Here is a 21,069-nt window from a genome sequence, read left to right on the forward strand (position 1 = left end):
ACTAAAGCACTTTTCGCCCTCTAGCAGCGTGTAGCATACCGTCAAACATTCGATTTCTCTAGCAGCGTGTAGCATACCGTCAAACATTCGATTTGTATGTGGGGAGGAGCGGGCACCACAAAATGGAGTGTTGCTGGGCAAGGCACCTCCATCCAAGGTTGTAGTTAATGAAAAGTAGCAAGATAAAATTGAAAAAGACATTTTCATTATTGAAATAATATACAAACGAAAATGCTTTTTGAAAAGATTTAAACCACTTTCTGTAATGTTTTTATAGTGAAAATGGCCATTTTCATCTGTCATTTAATCTAATACATGTGATATTTTTGAATGTATTTACTGCTGTACATCTGTACAGAAGAGAGAAGATCAAACAGTTGTTTTTAAGAATTTTTGTTTATTAAACAGAAACAACGGTAAAAGCCTGTATTTACATCATGGTCCCCTACATCATCACTTCGAAATATGGGCACACGGGTCACCAGGGCAAGTGCAGTGTGAAATGGACTTAAATGTTACTGGTTTGAGGTTTTATTTTTATGCTAGGCCACCGGTGTGTGCTCACGTGCATGAGAACTAGCCAGTCACACTTGTCTGATAGTAGTTTTACTTTATCTACTGTTTCAGTAATAATGACTGTTTAAACATTTTTTTTAGTTAACTAAAACTAACGAAAAAACTAAAAAAAAAAAAAAAAGTTCATGAAATAAAATAACGAAAATGCTTTTTTAAAAACAAAAACTAACAAACTATATTTTATGTTTACAAAACATTACTAAAACTAACAATTATAGCAAAAATGTCATTCGTTTTAGTCTAATTGGTAATTAATTTAATGCATGAGCCTTTGGGGATGATTTTAAATGTGATTTTAAGTAGATTTATTTTTATATTAACCTGAATAAAGACTTTTGAAGACGTGTCACACAGAAGTGACGTCATCTAACAGCAGCCAATAGAAAAGCACCTTCAGATGATGTCGCTCCCATGTTTTGTTTTTTTTTGGGTTTTTTTAATATTGCGTATACCGTAACACATTTTTTAATTAACACTAATACTGAAACTAACTCTAAACTAAAACTAAGCATTTGATTATTAAATAACTAAAAACTCACAGAATCACCCTGAAATCTAATTAAAACTAACAACATTTTAAAAACAAAACTCAAAAATCAGAACTAACTAAAATGAAAAATTCCAAAACTATAATAGCCCTGGTTTAGACTAGTGCTTTTTGCTTACAGTGGTATAGAACTGCATCACTGTTGATAACTGTTGATACTATTGTGTTCGTTATTATTCAATTTTGTATATATAATTAGCATCACTTGACTCATGTAGTGTTGTAAACACCCAAAACATTTATTTACATTGTGAGGTCAATAAGGTACACTACACTTAGTATCTTCACTCGAAATAAATAACAGATAAACTTATAACTCAAGAATGGATTACACTTAATTTCTACATGCATAATTTTGGAACTGTAAATTGCATGAGGTAGGGATCAAGGTGCCCCTAATAAATAAGCAAGTGGCAGAGCCACTCCAGCCATTGTGAGGGCCACCTCTCTCTGGCGGGTGGATTTGATGACCATTGAGTGGCTCCTTAGGTTGTGTTTGATTTGGGAGTCTTTTGTCTCCGTGACTGGAGTGATGACACTCTCAACGCCTGGGTAGAGGCTTGTAGACGCACACGGCCATGATGATCATCAGCAGCAGCAGGACACCGAGGACGCTACCCAGCGTGACTGCACACACACGAAAAAATAATAATAAAATATTGTTCTGATTGTCGCTACAATTAGGAAGAAAAAGGGGCGAAACAAGAACAGGCGTGGTCAACCATATACCCAAGAATTGGTGTTTACTTCTTACCCAAATTTTGCTTCTGTAAAACCACGTAAGGTCTCTCGGCTATTGTAGACTCTTCCTCTTGGCCACCCACTAATACCATTAGTGACATGAATAAAGCCTGTGGGATGGCAGCTAGCATCACAGCAGTGGAAGTAACGATGGTGAGAATGATGTTGCACTGATGTTGATGATGAGAGCGATGACAGAGAGCGCTTCCGCTATGGGATCATCATCAGGGTCCTAAAACCGTCGCTCAATTGACTGATGAGTATAACGTATGCCTACACAAGGATACAGTTGTACACGTTGTTTTTATGATTTGCAGGTTGCAGCTGTGACGAACTACACTTTATTGAGAGGACATTTTGCTATATAAATTTAGCAAACAGCTAGCATGTGATGGAGCACTGAGTATTAATTAAATTAATGTAAATACCTGCATCAAAGTGGGTCTGTGGTTTTAAAGGGAATTTATTGTCGATTTGTTACAGTTCTCTTCTACTTAGTGTCAAAGCCACTCATGTTGGGTCGGTATGGGGAGCAGCAGCCTATTAAAGAAACATCTCTTTTATGCGTGTCCTGTTTTCTACTTCAATAGTCATTGACACAAAGAAGCTTTGATCAGTATCAATGGTGGATCATGTTGTATGTTTCACTTTATGCTCTTGTGTACGTTTCTACAAGTTGTCTTTGAAGTGATGGAGCTTGGTTTAGTTATTTGTTTATTTGTTTATTAAAGTTATTTCTTATTTCTAAAAACGCCTTTTTTGGACCGTAATACCTATGTGCATGTGTGTGTGTTGTTTAGAGTACTGCATATACTTTCTGCCACTGGAGACAAAAACAAGTGTACTTGTTAGTTTTTAAGGTCGGCAGATCTTTTTGTGTATTGCAAATTAGCACGTAATTTAAAATTGATCTAAAATGAAGAAGATGTTAAATCACAGGGGGAGCCCAAACAAATGATATACATTAATGAAATCAGACATTTACTGAAACAATGCAATTAATACAGCAATCTAGAGCTGTCAAAATTCATTGATTAATCAACAACAATTGTAATAATCAAGTAATCGCTTGGAGCCTTTTTTATTATTATTTAAAAATGTCCAAATCCTCTGATTTCAGCATAAGCCTATCAACAGTAATTGTTCACTGATTTCTGTAATCCTTCATGAAAGAAGACTGAAGATCTTCTGTGTTTAGTCAAAATAACCAAATGTTTTTTCTTTGGAAAACAATGACCAAACCGGTAATATAATACCCCCCGCATTTTTCTTTTAAAACCACTATACAAATACGAAGTACGAAATAAACACCAATCACTGATTAATAAATAGTAACCAGGAAAAAAAATACTTTTGTAATATACTTTAATGCAAAATTAAATTAATCGATTCTTAAAATATTCGACAGTGACAGCACTACACCAATCATCACTTTTCTCATCACATTACTCACTCGATAAAAAGAAAACGTTGAAGCGCTTGTCTATAAGTTAACACATTTGACTAATGTTGAAAAAAAAAATAGGTGTCTTCAATTATCAAGTGAAAACAGTCTGGAGAGCCACAATATCAATACAACCTTTACCCATTTTATACATACACAGATATATTTCGGAGGAGTTAAGGCAATAGAGGCTATTTGAAGATAAGTGAAGAATCAGACAGATAAAAGATCTATTTTTAGATTTCTAAACAGTCGAGTTGCACAATCATCACTACATTTCCACCAAATTTCCGTTACGATTGATAAACTTTGGGGAAGGGGGTTGTCCTAGTCAAAAGAGATCACGGATTAGATTGGCTTTTCTCATTTGTTTCCATTTTCATTCAAAAATGTTTCTCAGCTGTTGTAGAATCATACACATCATGTTTATAGGATGTATTACAAATAATTATGTATAGTAAAGTATCAAGGTCACTGTTTTAAAAAAAAAAAAAAAGCAAAAACCACAATGTGTCTTCAAACTGCTGCCAATGTTTCATGATATAAAATCACACACAAAACATTATTATCCATATATTATATTTAGAAAACAGCGATTGACTAATTGAGGAAATGCCCCCATGCAAGGCAATGCATGCTGTTACACTATTTTCCTTCCTTAATCTATGTCAGTGTGATAAAAATACAAAATACACGCTACAGACTTTTAGAGACCAGAATGCTTCAGAAACACCAACTTGTGAAAACGTTACAGACATACCCGTGAGCACAAAAACAAGTATTCATTTTTGTAAACAGTCATCATGTCACAGATAAAACTGTTCAGACAGACAAAGGTGTTTTTCCGTCCGCAGTATCTTTTCTATGGGACCATGGCCATGTTTAGGCTGTCGGTGTGAATATCTGGTAAGGTCCTTTCCGGTCTCAGACAAACTGCCAGCCTCTGTCAGTTGGGAAGTGATTCCATTGAGAATACGTTTTCGAGACAAATGCACATTTCTGTGTATTCACAGACCTGTTTGAGAGATCCTGGTGTCCACACCAGTTTGTAGACCATGTAGATGGGGATCCACATTAAGGATGAAAAGCCAATGATGTATCCCACTGTGATGCTCCAGTCCGGGTACTGATAGTCAAACAATGTGAGTAGTGGGGCTTTCAGTAGCGAACTCACCATTATATACTGAAAATAGAGGGAGGAAATTACTATACATCACTATATGTACCTGGTAACACTATATAAAATAAATAACATAAAATAAATATAAATAATTATATTATATAATAACATAAAATAAATAAAATATTAAAATATCGAAATATAATATATATAAACTATTAAGGCACACGCTAATGCAAGCACACATTGAGTTCCTCCACATGTTGACTCAATTCACAAGCATATTGTGATGATCATCTGATGATTAGCATAGATTTTAAACATAGAAGGGCCAAAACATCCCTAATGAAAATTAAACTGCACTAAAAAAAAAAAAAGAAGAAAAAAAAACTAGCCACAAGACGGTGCTAGAACTGCACAAATAGAAATCAACCCAACTCTTATTTTTTTTTAAATAAAAGATGTGCTGCTTTTAACTCATTCACTCACAGCCATTTTCACTTTCGCTCCCGGCTGTTTTACTGGGTTTTGACTGATTTTGAAAGGCTCATAGAATATGGTGTTCTATTGCTATAATAAAAACATGGAACCTACCAGATGAAAGATTAGAGTCTCTTCTTTCATCACGAAAAAAAGTGAATTTTTATCTGTTTCAGTTTTGCAGCAATTAGCATTAGAATACAGCTAAGTTTCATCCTTATTCACAAATCTGTTTAGAATTGTGGGGAAACAGCTTGTTTTCAAGATAGCCCTGGTTGATTTCTTATACTCTGCTGCTACCTGCTGGGCGTTTTTGTAATTACTACCGTTTTTTTCTTTTCTTTTTAACCCATTTACTGCAGTTTACTGAGGCTGCATGAAAGCCTGCTCTAATGTTTAAAAAAAACAACAACAACAAAAAAACAAGAATATTAAAAGAATGAATAAATAAGTCTTTGGGACACTTAAACCATTTAATATAGAATGTATTTATATGTTTTTGGGAGCAAATGAGTTAATATGGTAACATGACGACGATGATATATTGTGGCAGTTTATAATAATATCACAATATTACTGTTATCATTACATCCCTATTCCAAAATATATTTTATGTAATGTAATTTTTTTTTTAAATCACAATCGAGATGTTGTTGTACAATTTTGAACAAACACTGAAAGATACATAATAATTCTAAACTATTTTACTGAGAAATATTGAAGGGATACTTCACTTATTTAGCCCATTATAGCAATAAAAATTTAATATTTTGCCTATAATTAAATTTGATACTTTCATTATTTTTCACGTACAATTATTTACACATTTTGCAACTTGCTGTCGACTGAAAATGACATCACAAGGGCTCAGGTAACCAATCACAGCTCACCTGTTTTCTAGGTTTTGTCACGCCGCCACGCTGGTGGCGGATCATGCTTTTATTTTGTAATCATGTTTCTTGTTTTATTTTGAAATCATTAACCACCCTCTCACCTCAGGTCACTTGCCCTTCCTCCGCCACAGTTAATCACCGGTCCACGCCCATGATTGTCTCCACCTGCTACCAATTACCCCGGTCAATAAAAGCCATCATCCACCACCTGCAGTTTGCCGAAGTGTCACAACCCGTACATGGAAGCGTCCTCACAGTCATCGAGTCACAGTCCTTGTTTTTGCCTTGCCTTGCCTTGCCTTGCCTTGCCTTGCCTTGCCTTGCCTTGCCTTGCCTTGCCTTGCGCCTTGAGTTTGCCCCTTGTTTTCCTCCCTAGCGGAGCGCCTTTTGTTGTCCCCGTTTTTGAGTGCCCTTTTTGTCTTTCCAGTTTGGAGCTCTTTTTGTTCAGCGTTTTTTCCCTCTTTAAGAGGAGTTTTCTGTTTGTGCCAAATAAACTGCAGACTTGTGTGGCCAACTATTTACCTGCGCCTGAGTCCTCCCCTCTCTCGTCGTGTCAGCACACATCGGCCAGAATGGACTCAGCAGGAAAGATGGAGGCTGCACTGCGGAACCAGGCAGTTCGCCTGACTCACCAGGAAGAGTTCCAGCAAGCCATGACCACCCAGATGGGGGAACTTGCGGGACAAGTTCAGGACCTGATGAGCCAGCTACGCAGTTCCGCTTCAGTCGACACAAAACAGGAAAGACCAGCTGAACCTTCGGTTTCGACGCCGGCTTCTACCGGAGTGGGCTTGAGGCTAGCCCCCCAGGAACGATACTCCGGCGAGACAGGACAGTGTCAGGCCTACTTGACCGAATGTGAGATCCATTTTGAACTCTCTCCACAGGCCTTTCCCACAGACCGATCCCGTGTGGCCTTCATGATCTCTCACTTGTGTGGGAGAGCCAGAGACTGGGCCACCGCTGAATGGGCACGGGGATCCCCAACCTGCTCAACCGCAGCCGGGTTTTGCACAGCTCTCCGGCAAGTTTTTGATCCGGTCAGTATGGATTGTGAAAAGGCTAGAGAGCTAAGCAACCTTCGACAAGGCAGAGAATCAGTCAAGGACTATGCAATCCGATTCCGAACCTTGTCAGCCAAGAGTGGCTGGAATGCCACAGCACTCTATGATCACTTTCTAAAGGGGCTCACGACATCCATGCAAGAACTATTGATTCCGATTGACTTACCCGGCGACCTGGACTCCTTGATTTCGCTTGCCATCCGCACTGACCATCGGAGACGAGATCTCGCGCGGACCAGCGGACTTCAAAAGAGACCCGGCTCGGGGCGCTTCCAGCACCCATCAGAATGGGAGTCTCTACGACGTGCGCTTTCCCAGTCGCCCACCGCAAGGGAGGTCAGTGGGGATGACGAAGAACCCATGCAGCTTGACCGTGCCCGACTGACGCAGAAGGAACGCCTACGACGTCGCCAGGAGGGTCGGTGCTACTATTGTGGTGACCAGGGTCATTTGGTGGTAGCCTGTCCCAGCAAGAGGGCCTCTCCGGTGAGTCATGACTCTCCCACGCAGTCCAAAGCCCGAAAACCCACTCACGTCAGGATCTGTTGCCATGCGATCACCACAGATTTGCCAGCCCTCATCGACTCCGGGGCAGATGAAAGTCTCATGGACTGGAGACTAGTGGAGAGGCTGCAGGCAGGCACGGAGCCACTCACCACCCATATGAGAGCCAGGGCACTAAATGGCAAGGACTTGTTTGTAATCACCCACATCACAGAACCTCTCGAGATTCATATTGGACAACACAAGGAACAGATCCGCTTCCATGTCTTTCGATCCCACTCCCCCACTCTGGTCCTGGGACATCCCTGGCTGCGCCTGCACAATCCCCGCATTGACTGGAGATCCAGGCAGATCTTGGAGTGGGGAGAGGAATGTGAAAACCATGGACTGGCGCAGTCAGCGGCAGAGGTACCCTCAGCTGCCGTTCACCAGGTGACCTGCACGACAGACGACTACCCGGACCTGAACACTGTTCCTTCCTGCTATCGTCATCTCCGAGAAGTATTCAGCAAATCCAAGGCCATGTCACTCCCTCCACATCGACCCTATGATTGCTCCATTGAGTTGATTCCAGGTTCTACCATTCCCAAAGGTAGACTGTACTCAGTTTCGGGGCCCGAACGCCATGCACTCAATGACTATATTGACACGTCCTTGAAAGCCGGCCTGATCCAGCCATCATCATCACCAGCAGGAGCTGGATTTTTCTTTGTGGGCAAGAAGGATGGCTCCTTGCGACCCTGTATCGACTATAGCCCCCTGAATGACATACCGATCAAAAATCGTTACCCTCTGCCCTTGATGTCTTCAGTTTTCGACCAGTTACAACAAGCCAAGGTGTTCACGAAATTGGACCTCCGGAATGCGTATCACCTTGTCAGGATTCGGGAGGGAGACGAATGGAAGACAGGCTTCAATACCCCCCGCGGCCACTACGAGTACTTGGTCATGCCATTTGGACTCACCAACGCACCTGCCGTTTTTCAAGCCATGATCAATGATGTGCTCAAAGAATTCATAGACTACTTCGTATATGTTTACCTCGACGACATCCTGATTTACTCACCAGACCTGACCACGCACCAGCAACATGTGACCAAGGTTCTGCAACGACTCCTCGAGCACAAGCTATATGTAAAAGCAGAGAAAAGCCTTTTTCACGTGGACACTATTTCGTTCTTGGGCTTCGTCGTCTCACCTGGAAGGGTCGAGATGGAGTCAGGCAAGGTTAGCGCGGTACGGGATTGGCCTACACCAGAATCAAGGAAGAAGATTCAACAATTCCTGGGCTTCGCCAATTTTTACCGCCGCTTCATACGGAACTTTAGCACCATTGCTGCACCACTGCACGCTTTGACCTCTCCGCAGGTGCGTTTCTGCTGGACCCCTGAAGCCAACGTCGCATTTAAAGAACTCAAGCAGCGCTTTACAGAGACGCCGATACTCAAAGTCCCCGATCCAAGACGCCAGTTTGTGGTCGAGATGGATGCCTCAAATCTCGGAATCGGAGCCGTCCTGTCCCAACGCTGTCAGGAGGATGGCAAGGTTCATCCTTGCGCATTTCTGTCCCGGAAACTGTCCAAGGCCGAGCGCAACTACAGTGTTGGCGACCGTGAACTTCTGGCGGTCAAAGTCGCCCTCGAGGAATGGAGGCATTGGTTGGAGGGCGCAGAACACCCATTCATTATCTGGACTGACCATCGGAACCTGGAATATCTACGCCAAGCCAAGAGACTTAACCCTCGACAGGCCAGATGGTCATTGTTTTTTAACAGATTCTCCTTTTCTTTGACCTACAGGCCGGGAAGCCGGAACATCAAGGCAGACGCTTTATCTCGAGTCCATGATCCTGATGCCACGGTGACCGAGCCCGAACCCATCTCTTCCCAAGGACTGCGTGATAGGGGCGGTTGCATGGCAAATTGAGGAGGATGTCAAGGAAGCCCTCAAGAATACGAGTCCACCCAAAGAATGTCCACCACGACGGCTTTTTGTCCCAGATAACCTGCGAGCCCAGGTGATTCATTGGGCTCACACTTCGCGTTTATCTTGTCACCCAGGAACCCGCAGAACCCTGTTTGCCATCGCCCGGAGGTTCTGGTGGCCATCTATGGAGGGATCCGTACGGGACTACGTCAAAGCCTGCCCAGTATGTGCCAGGAACAAGGCCTCAAACCAACCCCGGATGGGTCTTCTCCAGCCGCTCCCAATACCGTCAAGACCCTGGGCCGAGATATCCCTGGACTTTGTCACCGGTCTTCCCTTATCACACGGTAAAACCGTCATACTCACAGTTGTCGATCGATTCTCCAAAATGGTCCGATTCATTCCATTAGCCAAGTTACCATCAGCCAAGAGGACAGCGGAAATCATGGTGGACCAAGTGTTCCGGGTCCATGGCTTTCCTCGTCACATCGTGTCCGACCGTGGTCCTCAATTTGTCTCCCGGTTTTGGAGGGAATTCTGCAGAGCCCTAGGAGCAAAGGCAAACCTAACCTCCGGTTACCACCCAGAGGCCAACGGGCAAGCAGAACGGCTTAACCAGCAGCTGGAGACCGGACTCCGATGCCTGATTTCTCAAAACCCCTCATCGTGGAGCAAGAGTCTGGTATGGGTCGAACTCGCGCATAATTCTCTGCCCACGTCTGCCACAGGAATCACGCCCTTCAAATGCGTCTACGGTTACGATCCACCCTACTTCGCTGACCTCGAGGAGGAAGCATCTGTTCCCTCGGTCCATGCCATGATCCGCAGGTGTCGTCGAATCTGGTCAGCAGCCCGGCTGGCTCTTCAACGTCAAGGGGACAGAGTAAAGAGGGCTGCTGACCGGAGGAGGAGACCCGCACCTCAGTACCAGCCAGGTCAACGAGTCTGGCTGGCAACCAAAAACCTACACCTCAAGGTACCATGCCCAAAATTAGCTCCAAGATTTGTGGGACCTTTCCCCGTTTCAAAGACCATAGGTCCTGCTGCCGTGCGCCTTCGCCTGCCTCTATCCCTCCGCGTCCACCCCACCTTTCACGTCAGCCAAGTCAAGCCGGTCCAAGACAGTCACCTGGTCCCGTCCGAACCTGCACAGCCGCCTCCGGAAATGGTGGAGGGTGGCCCGGTGTACAAGGTCAGGAAACTGTTGAGTGTCAGGAAGCGGGGCCGGGGATTTCAATACTTGGTGGACTGGGAGGGATACGGGCCCGAAGAAAGGCAGTGGGTGCCCTCCCGTTTCATTGTGGATCCCTCCCTCATCGAGGACTTTCATGTAGAGCATCCTGACCTGCCTGGGCCGTCAGGAGCCGGCCGTTGAGGGGGGGGGGGGGGTACTGTCACGCCGCCACGCTGGTGGCGGATCATGCTTTTATTTTGTAATCATGTTTCCTGTTTTATTTTGAAATCATTAACCACCCTCTCACCTCAGGTCACTTGCCCTTCCTCCGCCACAGTTAATCACCGGTCCACGCCCATGATTGTCTTCACCTGCTACCAATTACCCCGGTCAATAAAAGCCATCATCCACCACCTGCAGTTTGCCGAAGTGTCACAACCCGTGCATGGAAGCGTCCTCACAGTCATCGAGTCACAGTCCTTGTTCTTGCCTTGCCTTGCCTTGCCTTGCCTTGCCTTGCCTTGCCTTGCCTTGCCTTGCCTTGCCTTACCTTGCCTTGCCTTGCGCCTTGAGTTTGCCCCTTGTTTTCCTCCCTAGCGGAGCGCCTTTTGTTGTCCCCGTTTTTGAGTGCCCTTTTTGTCTCTCCAGTTTGGAGCTCTTTTTGTTCAGCGTTTTTTCCCTCTTTAAAAGGAGTTTTCTGTTTGTGCCAAATAAACTGCAACCTTCTGTGGCCAACTATTTACCTGCGCCTGAGTCCTCCCCTCTCTCGTCGTGTCAGGTTTGGTCATGTGACATTCACAAGCTGAGCTGTGATTGGTTACCTGAGCCCTTGTGATGTCATTTTCAATCGACAGCAAGTTGCAAAATGTGTTTTTAAAGGTACTAATTGTACATGAAAAATAATGAAAATATCACATTTACTATAGGCAAAATATTAATGTTTGACTGCCAAAATGGCTAAATAAGTAAAGTATCCCTTTAATAAGTTTAGATGAAAAAAAATATGCCTTGAACATGCACTTAACTCAAACCAATCTCAAGTCATCTTTCCCCATTGTTGTGAATGGAAATTACATTTCTCTGTTCCAGCCCATAAAAAGAATTGTAATAAGGAAAATAGCACAATATAATATTTTTACTCTGTAAAAAATATGGCAATAGATTGTAAAGAATTTAACAGCTAGTGCATCATCATTAATTCATTGTGGCTCTTCTATAATACAATAATACAGATACAGACACAATAATAGACTTTCACAACTGCTCTAAAAGAGTAGTATTATTTGTATTTCACAGAAAAAAAAAGTCCATTTATTTCAACAATTTGTTTCAAAAAGTGAAACTTGCATATTACATTAATTCACCACACACAAAGTGAAACATTTGAAGCCATTATTTGTTTCAATTCCAATGATCATGGCAGAAAGACACAAAAATAAAAGTAATAATTTTTGAAACAAATGATTGAAATAAATGGACAATTGTATAATATTTCAGGCATGTTTAAATGTCTTCACGATCTAAATTTGTTCTCAAATAAACAGAGGCTTCTTACCGCCAGAAAGGCCGGACTGATGGCAACCCAGCACACCTTCCAAAACAGTCCTGGGGCTTTGCCCAGCATGGCTTGAATGTCATTGCTGAATCTGTTGATACCTGAGAGCAAGAGATGGAACACAAAATGGTTATGTTTCTGACAGATTGATTCTATTTGTTGCAACCACGTAAAAACAATTAACCAATCAATCAATTTTGTGTGTACCATAGAACCAGGCAACTGCAATGGCCTCGAGGAATCCCACAGCAATGATGGAACATCCGACCCCAAACTCCTCCAGCAGCTTCACCACATAGGCGCCACCCTGCCATTCACTCAACGATAAGTCACTTTTTTTGTCCTCCTAAATTAAAAAACATCTGGACAGATGACAGGATGACCACGTGGTCAAAAGTCAGGAAAAAAGCATACATTGGTAAGAGTACTCAAAGAGCCCAGAAAGCAGACCACCACCAAGCAAAGGACAAATAGTTCGCGTCTTTGAGAGAACTGATCGGGGTATTCATCCAACACGGCCGTGATGATCGCCTCCAGTCCACCAAACTGAAACAAATAGAGAGTCGTTGTCCTCACGGGGTCACATTATTTCACGGCATGTACATGTTTAATATATACAGTATCTTTGATAGGGAATGATGCGGATTTGCCATTAGACTAGATCAGGGGTCTGAAACCTGTGCCGCTGGAGCCACATGTGGTTCATTAGTCACTGTCCCGTGGATCGCAAAAAAAAAAAAAAATGTAGATCTTTTTAAAAAATATTTATTTAATTTTTTTAAATAAAATAATCTCCAAATAATGATTTAGATAAAAAATAATAATAATTAAATGTTCAAAGAAAAAATGTCAAAGTCCACATTTTTAAGTGGTCAGAAAAAGAGACAAAAGGTAGATGAAAAAGTTTTTTAAATTACCTAAAGAGGAAGAGGAAAAGCTGAAAATTACCATAAAATATCCATTAAATTGCCAAGAATGTTAGAAAAATTAATTTTAAAAAAAGCAGTAAAGAAAACATACAAAAAGTAACCATAAAATGTGGAAAATAAAAGAAAGACAGAAAATTGCCATAATCTTTTTTTAGAATTGCCAAAAAGTCCGAAAAAAAATTTTCTTTTTTAAAAGGCAGAAAAGAAAACATTCAAATAGTAACCATAGAAGAAAGAAATCCCAAAAATTACCATAGAATGTCCACAAAATTGCAAAAAATAAAAAATAAAAAAATAATAAAGGCTGGAAAGAAAACATTTTAAAAGTACTTGTAAAATGTCCCAAAATAAAAGAAGAAATCCTTAATAATAATAATAATAATAATAATAATAATAATAGGTAGGAAGGAAAATATTTTAAAAGTACCTATAAAATGTTCCAAAACAAAAGAAGAAATCCTGAAAATTACCATAAAATGTCCGCAAAATTGACAAAAAGTCAGATTTTTCTTTTAAAGTCAGATTTTAAAAGTACTTACTTATAAAATCTTCCAAAACAAAAGAAGAAATCCTGAAAATCACTATAAAATGTCAGCAAAATTGACAAAAAATTTAGATTATTATTATTATTTAGTTTAAGTCAGGAAAGATAACATTTTAAATGTACCTATAAAATGTCCAAAACAAAAGAAAAAGTCCTGAAAATTACCATCAAATGTCCACAAAATTTCCCAAAATTTCAGAAAATTGATAGCAAAAAATATCCATAAAATGAGTGGCAGAAAATATGTCCATAAAATTGCCAAAAATTTGACAGAAAGGCAGAAACGTTGAAAACAGGGGTGCCCAAGTTCGGTCCTCAAGAGCCCCTATCCAGCCTGTTTTCCATGTCTCCCTCCTTCAGCGCAGCTGAATCTAATGATCAGCTAATTACCAAGCTTTGCAGAACCCTGATAACGACCCTGATCATGAATCAGGTGTGTTAGTGGAGAGAAACATGGAAAACAGGCTGTATAAGGTATGAAAAGTGAAGTCTGAAAAATTACAACAACAAAGGGAAAAGGAAAGACAGAAGAAATGGAAAGTCTCTCCTATTTTTGTGTTATGGTGCAGCTCTAATTAGCTCTTGGCCATCAGTACATGAGACTAACACGAACACACAAATATTTTGTGGCTCCAGACAGATTTGCTGTTATTTATTTGGCCTAAAATGGCTCTTTTGACAGCAAAGGTTGCTGACCCCTGAACTAGATGATGAAACATTGTGGAGTATTAATTTCCAAGTGATTATTTCATTATTTGACCTGATTGTACTGAACGCATCCAGATGTGAGGACGTACCGTACTGTCCAGCCCCAGAGTGATCATCATCACAAAAAATATGATGGCAAAGAAGGTTGAGCCCATCATGTTGGCGATGGCCTCGGGGTACGTGATGAAGAGTAAACTGGGTCCTGAGATCATGACAACACATTATGAGGTCAGTGTAAATAGAAATCATTTGTAATATCTGGGGATCACCTTTATCTCTGGCCACATCCTCAACTTTCACTTTCCTCTTCTCCGCCATGTAGCCCAGCACTGTGAAGATGACGAAACCTGACACGAAACTGGTCACGCAGTTCACCAAACTGGTCACAATCGCATCACTAAAGAAGCATAAAAGAAATCATATTATAGTCCATCCATCCATCCATCCATCCATCCATCCATCCATCCATCCATCCATCCATCCATTTTCTTAACCGCTTGCTCCTCACAAGGGCCACGGGGGTGCTGGAGCCTATCCCAGCTGGCTTTGGGTAGTAGGCGGAGTACACGCTTGAACTGGTTGCCAGCCAATCGCAGACCATATTTTAGTCAAATTATGTATTTTTCATCAAAAAGAGACTAAATAAGTAAACTGTAAAGAATTGAATTGTACAATTGACAGTAAATAAAAGGCAAAAAAAAGCTGCCAGCTAATTATTTTAAAATCTCAGTAAATTACTGTAAAAAATCTATTACAGCATATTACTGCAGTCTTAAAATAATACAGTAACTGTAATTTATATACAGTAAAAAATTGTAAAAAAAAATTACAGTAATTAACTGATATTTTATATTAATTAGTGTGCAACTTTTTTCCCCCCAGTTATTTACTGTGAATTATCCAGCAAAGTAATTTTAGTTAAGAAAAACTAGCAAAATAACTAAAACTAAAATTCTAAAAGCATTTTTGAAATAAAATAAAAATGAAAATGCTTTTTAAAAAAATGAAAACTAACTGAAACTACATTTTACGTTTACAAAACTAACTGAAACTATAATTATAGCAAACGTCCTTAGTTTTAGTCTCTTTGGTAATAAATTTAATAAATAAATTTAATAATTAATAATAAGTTTAATTTTGGGATTGATTTTAATACAGTATATTTATTTCAATATTGAACGGAATAAGGACGTTTGAAAGTGTGTCACGCCGTAGTGATGTCATCTAGCAGCAGCCAATAGAAAAGCACCTTTAGATGACATCACTCCAAGGCGACAATTTTGCTCCAATGGCTCAGCTTTTTCATTTAAATCATCCGAAATGCAACACTATGTAAGAAAAGTGTTACTTTTTTTCATTTTCCCATGGTGTTTATTAAAAATTACACACAAGTAATACACATTTAAAAAACGAAAACTAATATTGAAACTAAAGCTAAACTAAAACTATTTTTTTTAAATAACAACTAAAAACTAACAGAGGTGCCCTGAAAACTAATTAAAACTAACTACATTAAAAAAAAAAAAAAAAAAAAAAAAAAACTCACAACAAATTAAAAATGAACTAAAATGAAAATTCCGAAACTAACTAACCAATGCACCGAATTTGGGAAGTTAAGATGGTGTCTATCCAAAATAGACACACTTCATTACAAGGCAGTCAATTTCTGGTGACAAACCAGAAAACAAAAATAAATAAACACAGTCTGACACATTGAGCTCGATTTTCGTAGCCAGGCGAATGTGCAAGTTGTTTACTGTGTTTGTGAATTTGGTAGACGCACTACGCCTCCCTGGACGTTCCAGCGCACTGAGCTGCATCTCCAATATAGCCACAAAAAGTAGCTCAGTATGATTCAGTTGTACACTATTGAGATTTTGGACTTGGTAAGACCAGGTCAATCTAGTGGCACAGGTAGTGTAAATATGTAACCTTGACAATAATGTAGGACAATCCCTGTGAATCATTGTAGAAATCAATTCATTGACCAAATGATTATTTTGCACTAGACTTGCGACTCAAAACACACTTATGTGAATTGAGAGGTGTCATTTCTTACCGATAACAATTGTTAGTGAATGGGTTGTAACTTGAGAGTGCCAAGAGCACTCCAAAGCCTGGACCAAGGGAGAAGAAGATCTGAGCCGCAGCATCCACCCACACCTTTAAAACGTGGAGGAGAGGAAAACCATGAATCTGCAAACGCAAATTCAACTGTAATACGATTATTACATTCAACTTGAACTTCCCAATAACTCATCGTGTTTTCCCCCCATTTGTACATCATTACAAGCAGTACTGTGGCGGCCTTGTTGCCACCCAGCTGGAGATCTGAAGAGCAGCATGTTAAAAGGAAGAGGGCAGCGTTGTGAGTCAGAAAAGGGAAGCCTTTGTTAATGGGCAGAAAATCTAAACCAATTATGCATCTTATTATGCCGCTCTGTAGCTTATTTATGCATCTCATTACATCTTATGCATATTCGCCTCTAACCAAAGCGCACACAGCAAACCGCCTCACTGAGATAGAGGGAGGGAGATAATAGTGATCAAATCATATTGCTATTATTGCTATTACGTTGTATGTTGAGGTTGATGGGTTTATACATTTTTTTTTAGATGATGTTAATTTTATAAAATGGGGCACTGTTGTCAAACAGTTCTATGTCCAATACAGGCATATCCAATGTTCCGAACCAATAGTCATTAAAATGCTCTATAATGTACATCATAGTGTAATTTAGAGTATACATCAGTGTTATTAAATAATGTAAAGTGTAAAGATTAAGAGTGAAGAAATCACTTATTTTCTTTTTCCCCCTTTAGTGTTGATTAGTTGTATTTTAGATGTATTATCTAACAAGGGCTGTGTAATTCATCAAAATTCAATTACGATTCCAATTATTACACTCCACAATAATGAATATTATTAATACTATTTTTTGAGTTGTTTAAATGTATTTATTTATAAAATTACTATATGCATCTTTTTTAAATTTCAAAATAACTACCGGTACTTTTATTTTTATTTTTTTCATCTAAAATGAACTTGCATAATTGTAGTGTTTAAAAGAATTTTATTTGTCTTAATATTTTTTGTAAAAAAAAATAAATGATTGTCCTATTGCTCATTGCACATGCTGTACTCCAATTTTAAGTTTTTGCCATCATAAATAAATAAATATATATATTATTATAAATATATTATCATAAATTATGTTTGATCCAAAAGGAACTTAAATAAATAATTATAGTATTTCTATATTTTTTTTTTAATTGGTCTTAATATTTTTAAATGTGTAAACACTTTCTTGTCTTGTACCAAAAAAAAATAAAATAAATGATCGTCCAACTGCACAGTGCACAAGCTACAATCCAACTTCAAGTTTTTTGCCAACATAAATAAATAAATATATATTATTATAAATATATTATAAATTCTGTTTAGTCTAAAAGGAACTTAAATAATTATAGTATTTCTATATATTTTTGAACTGGTCTTAATTTTTTTTTTTAATGTGTAAACAGTTTCTTGTTTTGTACAAAAAAAAGATTATCCTTCAACTTTTTGGCAAAATAAATAAATAAATAAATAAATAAATAAATATTATTATAAATAAATATTATTATAAATAAATATTATAAATGCAGTTTGGTCCAAAAGGAACTTACATAATTATAATGTTTCTATTTTTTTAATTGGTCTGAATATTTTTAAATGCTTAAAAATTTTCTTATTTTGTACCAAAAAATAAATAATTGTGATTTCATGTGTTGGCAAAATAATCGTGATTATTATTTCTTCCATAATCGAACAGCCCTAGATCTACCTGATTTTAGAGTGCAGTGCAGAAAACAATTTCCAGAAAAACTGCTGAAGTCAACAGAAGTGATGCAGTAAATTCAAACCTTATACCGTAACTATTTGTAAAAAAAAAAGAAAAAAAAAAGGTTAGGATTACGTAACTGCTTTGGATATGTTCACATTTCAGAAAATTGGACCACTCACACTGGTCTCCAGCAGCTTCTCCCAATTGGGCTTTAGGTAAAATTCCACTCCTCTCCAAGCCCCTGGCAAAGTTGCACCGCGGATCAACAAAATGAAAAGGACAATGTAAGGCAGAGTGGCGGTCACCCATACAACCTGGATGCAAAGAAGATACAGTAAGGAATCATTATCTGGAAAAAAAAAAACAAACAAAAAAAAAAAAAAAAACATTGACAATGTGTTACCTTTCCAGATGTCTTCACCCCCTTCCAGAGACTGAAGTAAACGATGGTGAAAATCAGAAAAAGGCAGAGCATCAGCTGCCAGCGAACACCTCCCACGTTTGCCAGGCCAGATGACTTGTGGATCTCAAGGACATTCCTCCTTTTAGGATTGAACACATCCTGCCATTAGAATGTGTTAAACATGCAAAACTCAGCTCTAAACAGTACACTTTTCAAATCTATGTATCAAACATGCTGTTTTTTTTTGTGTGTTTTTTTTACCTTTTAGTCACACTTACATGCACTTACGTGTAAAATTCCTCTGCCGGAGATCGGGAAGAATTGGTCCAGGTGACATTGTCCATGCCAAAATAATTGGTGCAGTTGTCAGTGTTCCACACGTTGTCGCAGTTGGTCCATGGCAAGATGGTGGAGAAGGACGAGTAGAAGTAGAAGAGGGCCCAGGCGATGATGGTGTTGTAGTAGAAGGAAACATACAGCGCGATGACACAAATGGCATATCCTATACCTGAAACACAAGGAAAGAAGTTCGTCATTTGGCAACACTTTTTTTTTTTTGTGGACCACCAAATATATTTTTTCACAAAATGTGTGCTGCATTTGTCTTACCCTTGAAAATAGGACAGATGTGTTTCCATATGGATATGGCTCCAGTTCTGTGGAACTGTCCCAGAGCCAGCTCCATATAAAAGAGCGGCACCCCACCAAAGATGGCCATCAAGATATAAGGGATAAGGAAAGCTCCTGCACTCTCACACACACACACACACACACACACACACACACACACACACACACACACACACACACACACACACACACACACACACACACACACACACACACACACACACACAGGCACACAAGCCAAAATTAAGATGCACAGTATTGCATTATGGGTAAGCATATTTTTAATTTTGTAATGTCATGACTGTTCAAGAGGATTGAATTAAAATTAAAATGTAAATTGTGATAGTCTTGGGTTAATTTTTTTTCTTGTATTTGTTATGCGTGGTTTATGTTCTTGATTGTATTTGCAACAATTAAATCTAAACTCGTAATAATCACAAATCTAAAACTCCACTGCGGCCAACTGCTAAACATCGTAACATCCTAATTATATTTAATTGCAATTTATTTATTTTCGAATTTTAATGTTTTTTTTCATTTATAGTATTTTAAACAACTTTGTTTTTTTGTCTTTTATTAATGTTTTCGTTTATTTATTTATTACGTAACGAGCTACTTTCAGCACCATGGACAGTGCGTGTGCACTTTTTAGTCTGTTTGCTGAATGTTTTGAAGATTTTAAATTACATGCAAATACTTTACATAAAAGAACAGGGGAAAAAAAGAAAAGAAAAGAAAACTTACCGCCACCGTTCTGGTAACATATGTAAGGAAACCTCCAAACATTTCCCAAGTCCACCGCAAAGCCAACGACAGACAAGAGAAAGTCCATCTTTTTGCTCCATTTGTCCCTTGCGTCCGTTTGTGTGATGATCGGCACCGGGCCCGCAATGTTGGACGTGTATCCGGGGTTCGGGGAGCCGTGGTGGATCAGACTACCGGCCATGACCGCTGAGATCTGTTGGGTCACCGGACTGTGAAAAGTCAGCCAGAGGAGCAGCTCCATGAGGGGAGGGGCGGGGTTTGGAAGGGTGACAGGGAGCTGTGGGCGGGGCATGGATATACACCTGGTTTCCGGTAGGAGACACAGAGAGAATTTTTGACACCGAAATAATAATAAAAGGACATTGTCATAACCTTGTGCTCCAGTTCAGATTGGTGAAAGTCACATTTGATTTTTTTTTTTAAAACGTTTTAAAGATGGATTATGAGAACGAGAGCTTTTGTAATGATAATATTTACCATGCCACAATATTACGGCCATTTATTCAGTCCAAAGCAAGCGCTTCCTTGAATATTGTGTACTTAATTCACAATATTTCCACAAAGTGTCTTTATTGGACTGAGCAGAATTTCACCAGCTGCATGACTACTTCTAAATCAATTGTTTGGTGATGTCACCTCTTTTTCTATTTTCTCGATTTCTCTTTCACCTCTATTTCTTTAATGTATATTTTATAGTTTGTTTTTGTTTTTTGTTTTTAAATCCACATACTTTTTGGGGCACAAGTGGACACTAGTTCACATATACCTCAGGCCAGTTCTGTATCTTCACAAATTACTATAGGCTACCTTTTTCTCATTAGGTTTGTAGGTGAGCTATTCAACAATTGCTTTTTTTTTTTTAATGTATCGGTAGGGTTGTAGGCTCCTTCCTCCAGCTCTTCTGAGGGGAGAATGAGAAAACATTTTCTCAATTTACACATGTGCAAGTCTAGTGAGAGGTGTGGTCTAAATCAGCGCAGGGGTGGGATAGACTTAATTTTGGTATTTTTGCAGCCACAGCCTCGCACATTAAAAAAAAAAAAGTTATTTGCACCATTGCAGGCAGGAACACAGTTGGCTTGATTCAAGGTCAATTGAAGAAGATCCTCTCATTGCCTTTAAGTGCGAGAGAAATCAAATCCATCGCTTTTAGCAGCAAGCGTATCAAAAAGCTTGCACACCGGATATTTCCGAGAGCTCACGTTTGGGCTGTGAGTGCAGAGTGCATCAAATGAAGTT

The 21,069-nt window shown here is 39.4% G+C and overlaps 1 protein-coding gene and 2 long non-coding RNA genes across 3 annotated transcripts; 1 reads left to right on the plus strand and 2 right to left on the minus strand.

Moving 5' to 3' along the window:
- Positions 1–1,341: 1,341 nt before the first annotated feature.
- LOC144019358 (uncharacterized) lies at positions 1,342–2,097 on the minus strand. The gene is made up of 2 exons (XR_013283639.1): positions 1,878–2,097; positions 1,342–1,750 (listed from the first exon to the last, which is right to left on the minus strand). It is a non-coding gene; the product is annotated as an uncharacterized LOC144019358 (long non-coding RNA).
- Positions 2,098–3,229: 1,132 nt separating this feature from the next.
- Positions 3,230–20,029, minus strand: slc6a4b (solute carrier family 6 member 4b). Its single transcript, XM_077522383.1, has 13 exons — positions 19,810–20,029; positions 19,045–19,179; positions 18,724–18,943; positions 18,436–18,574; positions 18,212–18,346; positions 16,265–16,368; positions 14,475–14,602; positions 14,295–14,407; positions 12,439–12,570; positions 12,232–12,331; positions 12,025–12,125; positions 4,324–4,491; positions 3,230–4,251 (listed from the first exon to the last, which is right to left on the minus strand). Exons 1-13 carry the CDS (start codon positions 20,009–20,011, stop codon positions 4,171–4,173), a joined length of 1,758 nt encoding a protein of 585 aa, XP_077378509.1. The 5' UTR covers positions 20,012–20,029; the 3' UTR covers positions 3,230–4,170.
- LOC144019359 (uncharacterized) lies at positions 17,873–19,402 on the plus strand. The gene is made up of 2 exons (XR_013283640.1): positions 17,873–18,366; positions 18,444–19,402. It is a non-coding gene; the product is annotated as an uncharacterized LOC144019359 (long non-coding RNA).
- Positions 20,030–21,069: the final 1,040 nt, after the last annotated feature.

This window comes from Festucalex cinctus, chromosome 5, assembly GCF_051991245.1.
Source record: "Festucalex cinctus isolate MCC-2025b chromosome 5, RoL_Fcin_1.0, whole genome shotgun sequence".
NCBI lineage: Eukaryota > Metazoa > Chordata > Actinopteri > Syngnathiformes > Syngnathidae > Festucalex > Festucalex cinctus.

Excerpts from the sequence above, each read along its gene's own strand:
- slc6a4b (XM_077522383.1), bottom strand. The coding sequence starts at position 20,011 with ATGGCCGGTAGTCTGATCCACCACGGCTCCCCGAACCCCGGATACACG. Across the intron at positions 14,408-14,474 it reads GGATGTGGCCAGAGATAAAG|GACCCAGTTTACTCTTCATC; the intron begins GTGATCCCCAGA and ends TCATGATCTCAG. Across the intron at positions 12,571-14,294 it reads CTCTGGGGCTGGACAGTACG|TTTGGTGGACTGGAGGCGAT; the intron begins GTACGTCCTCAC and ends TATTTGTTTCAG.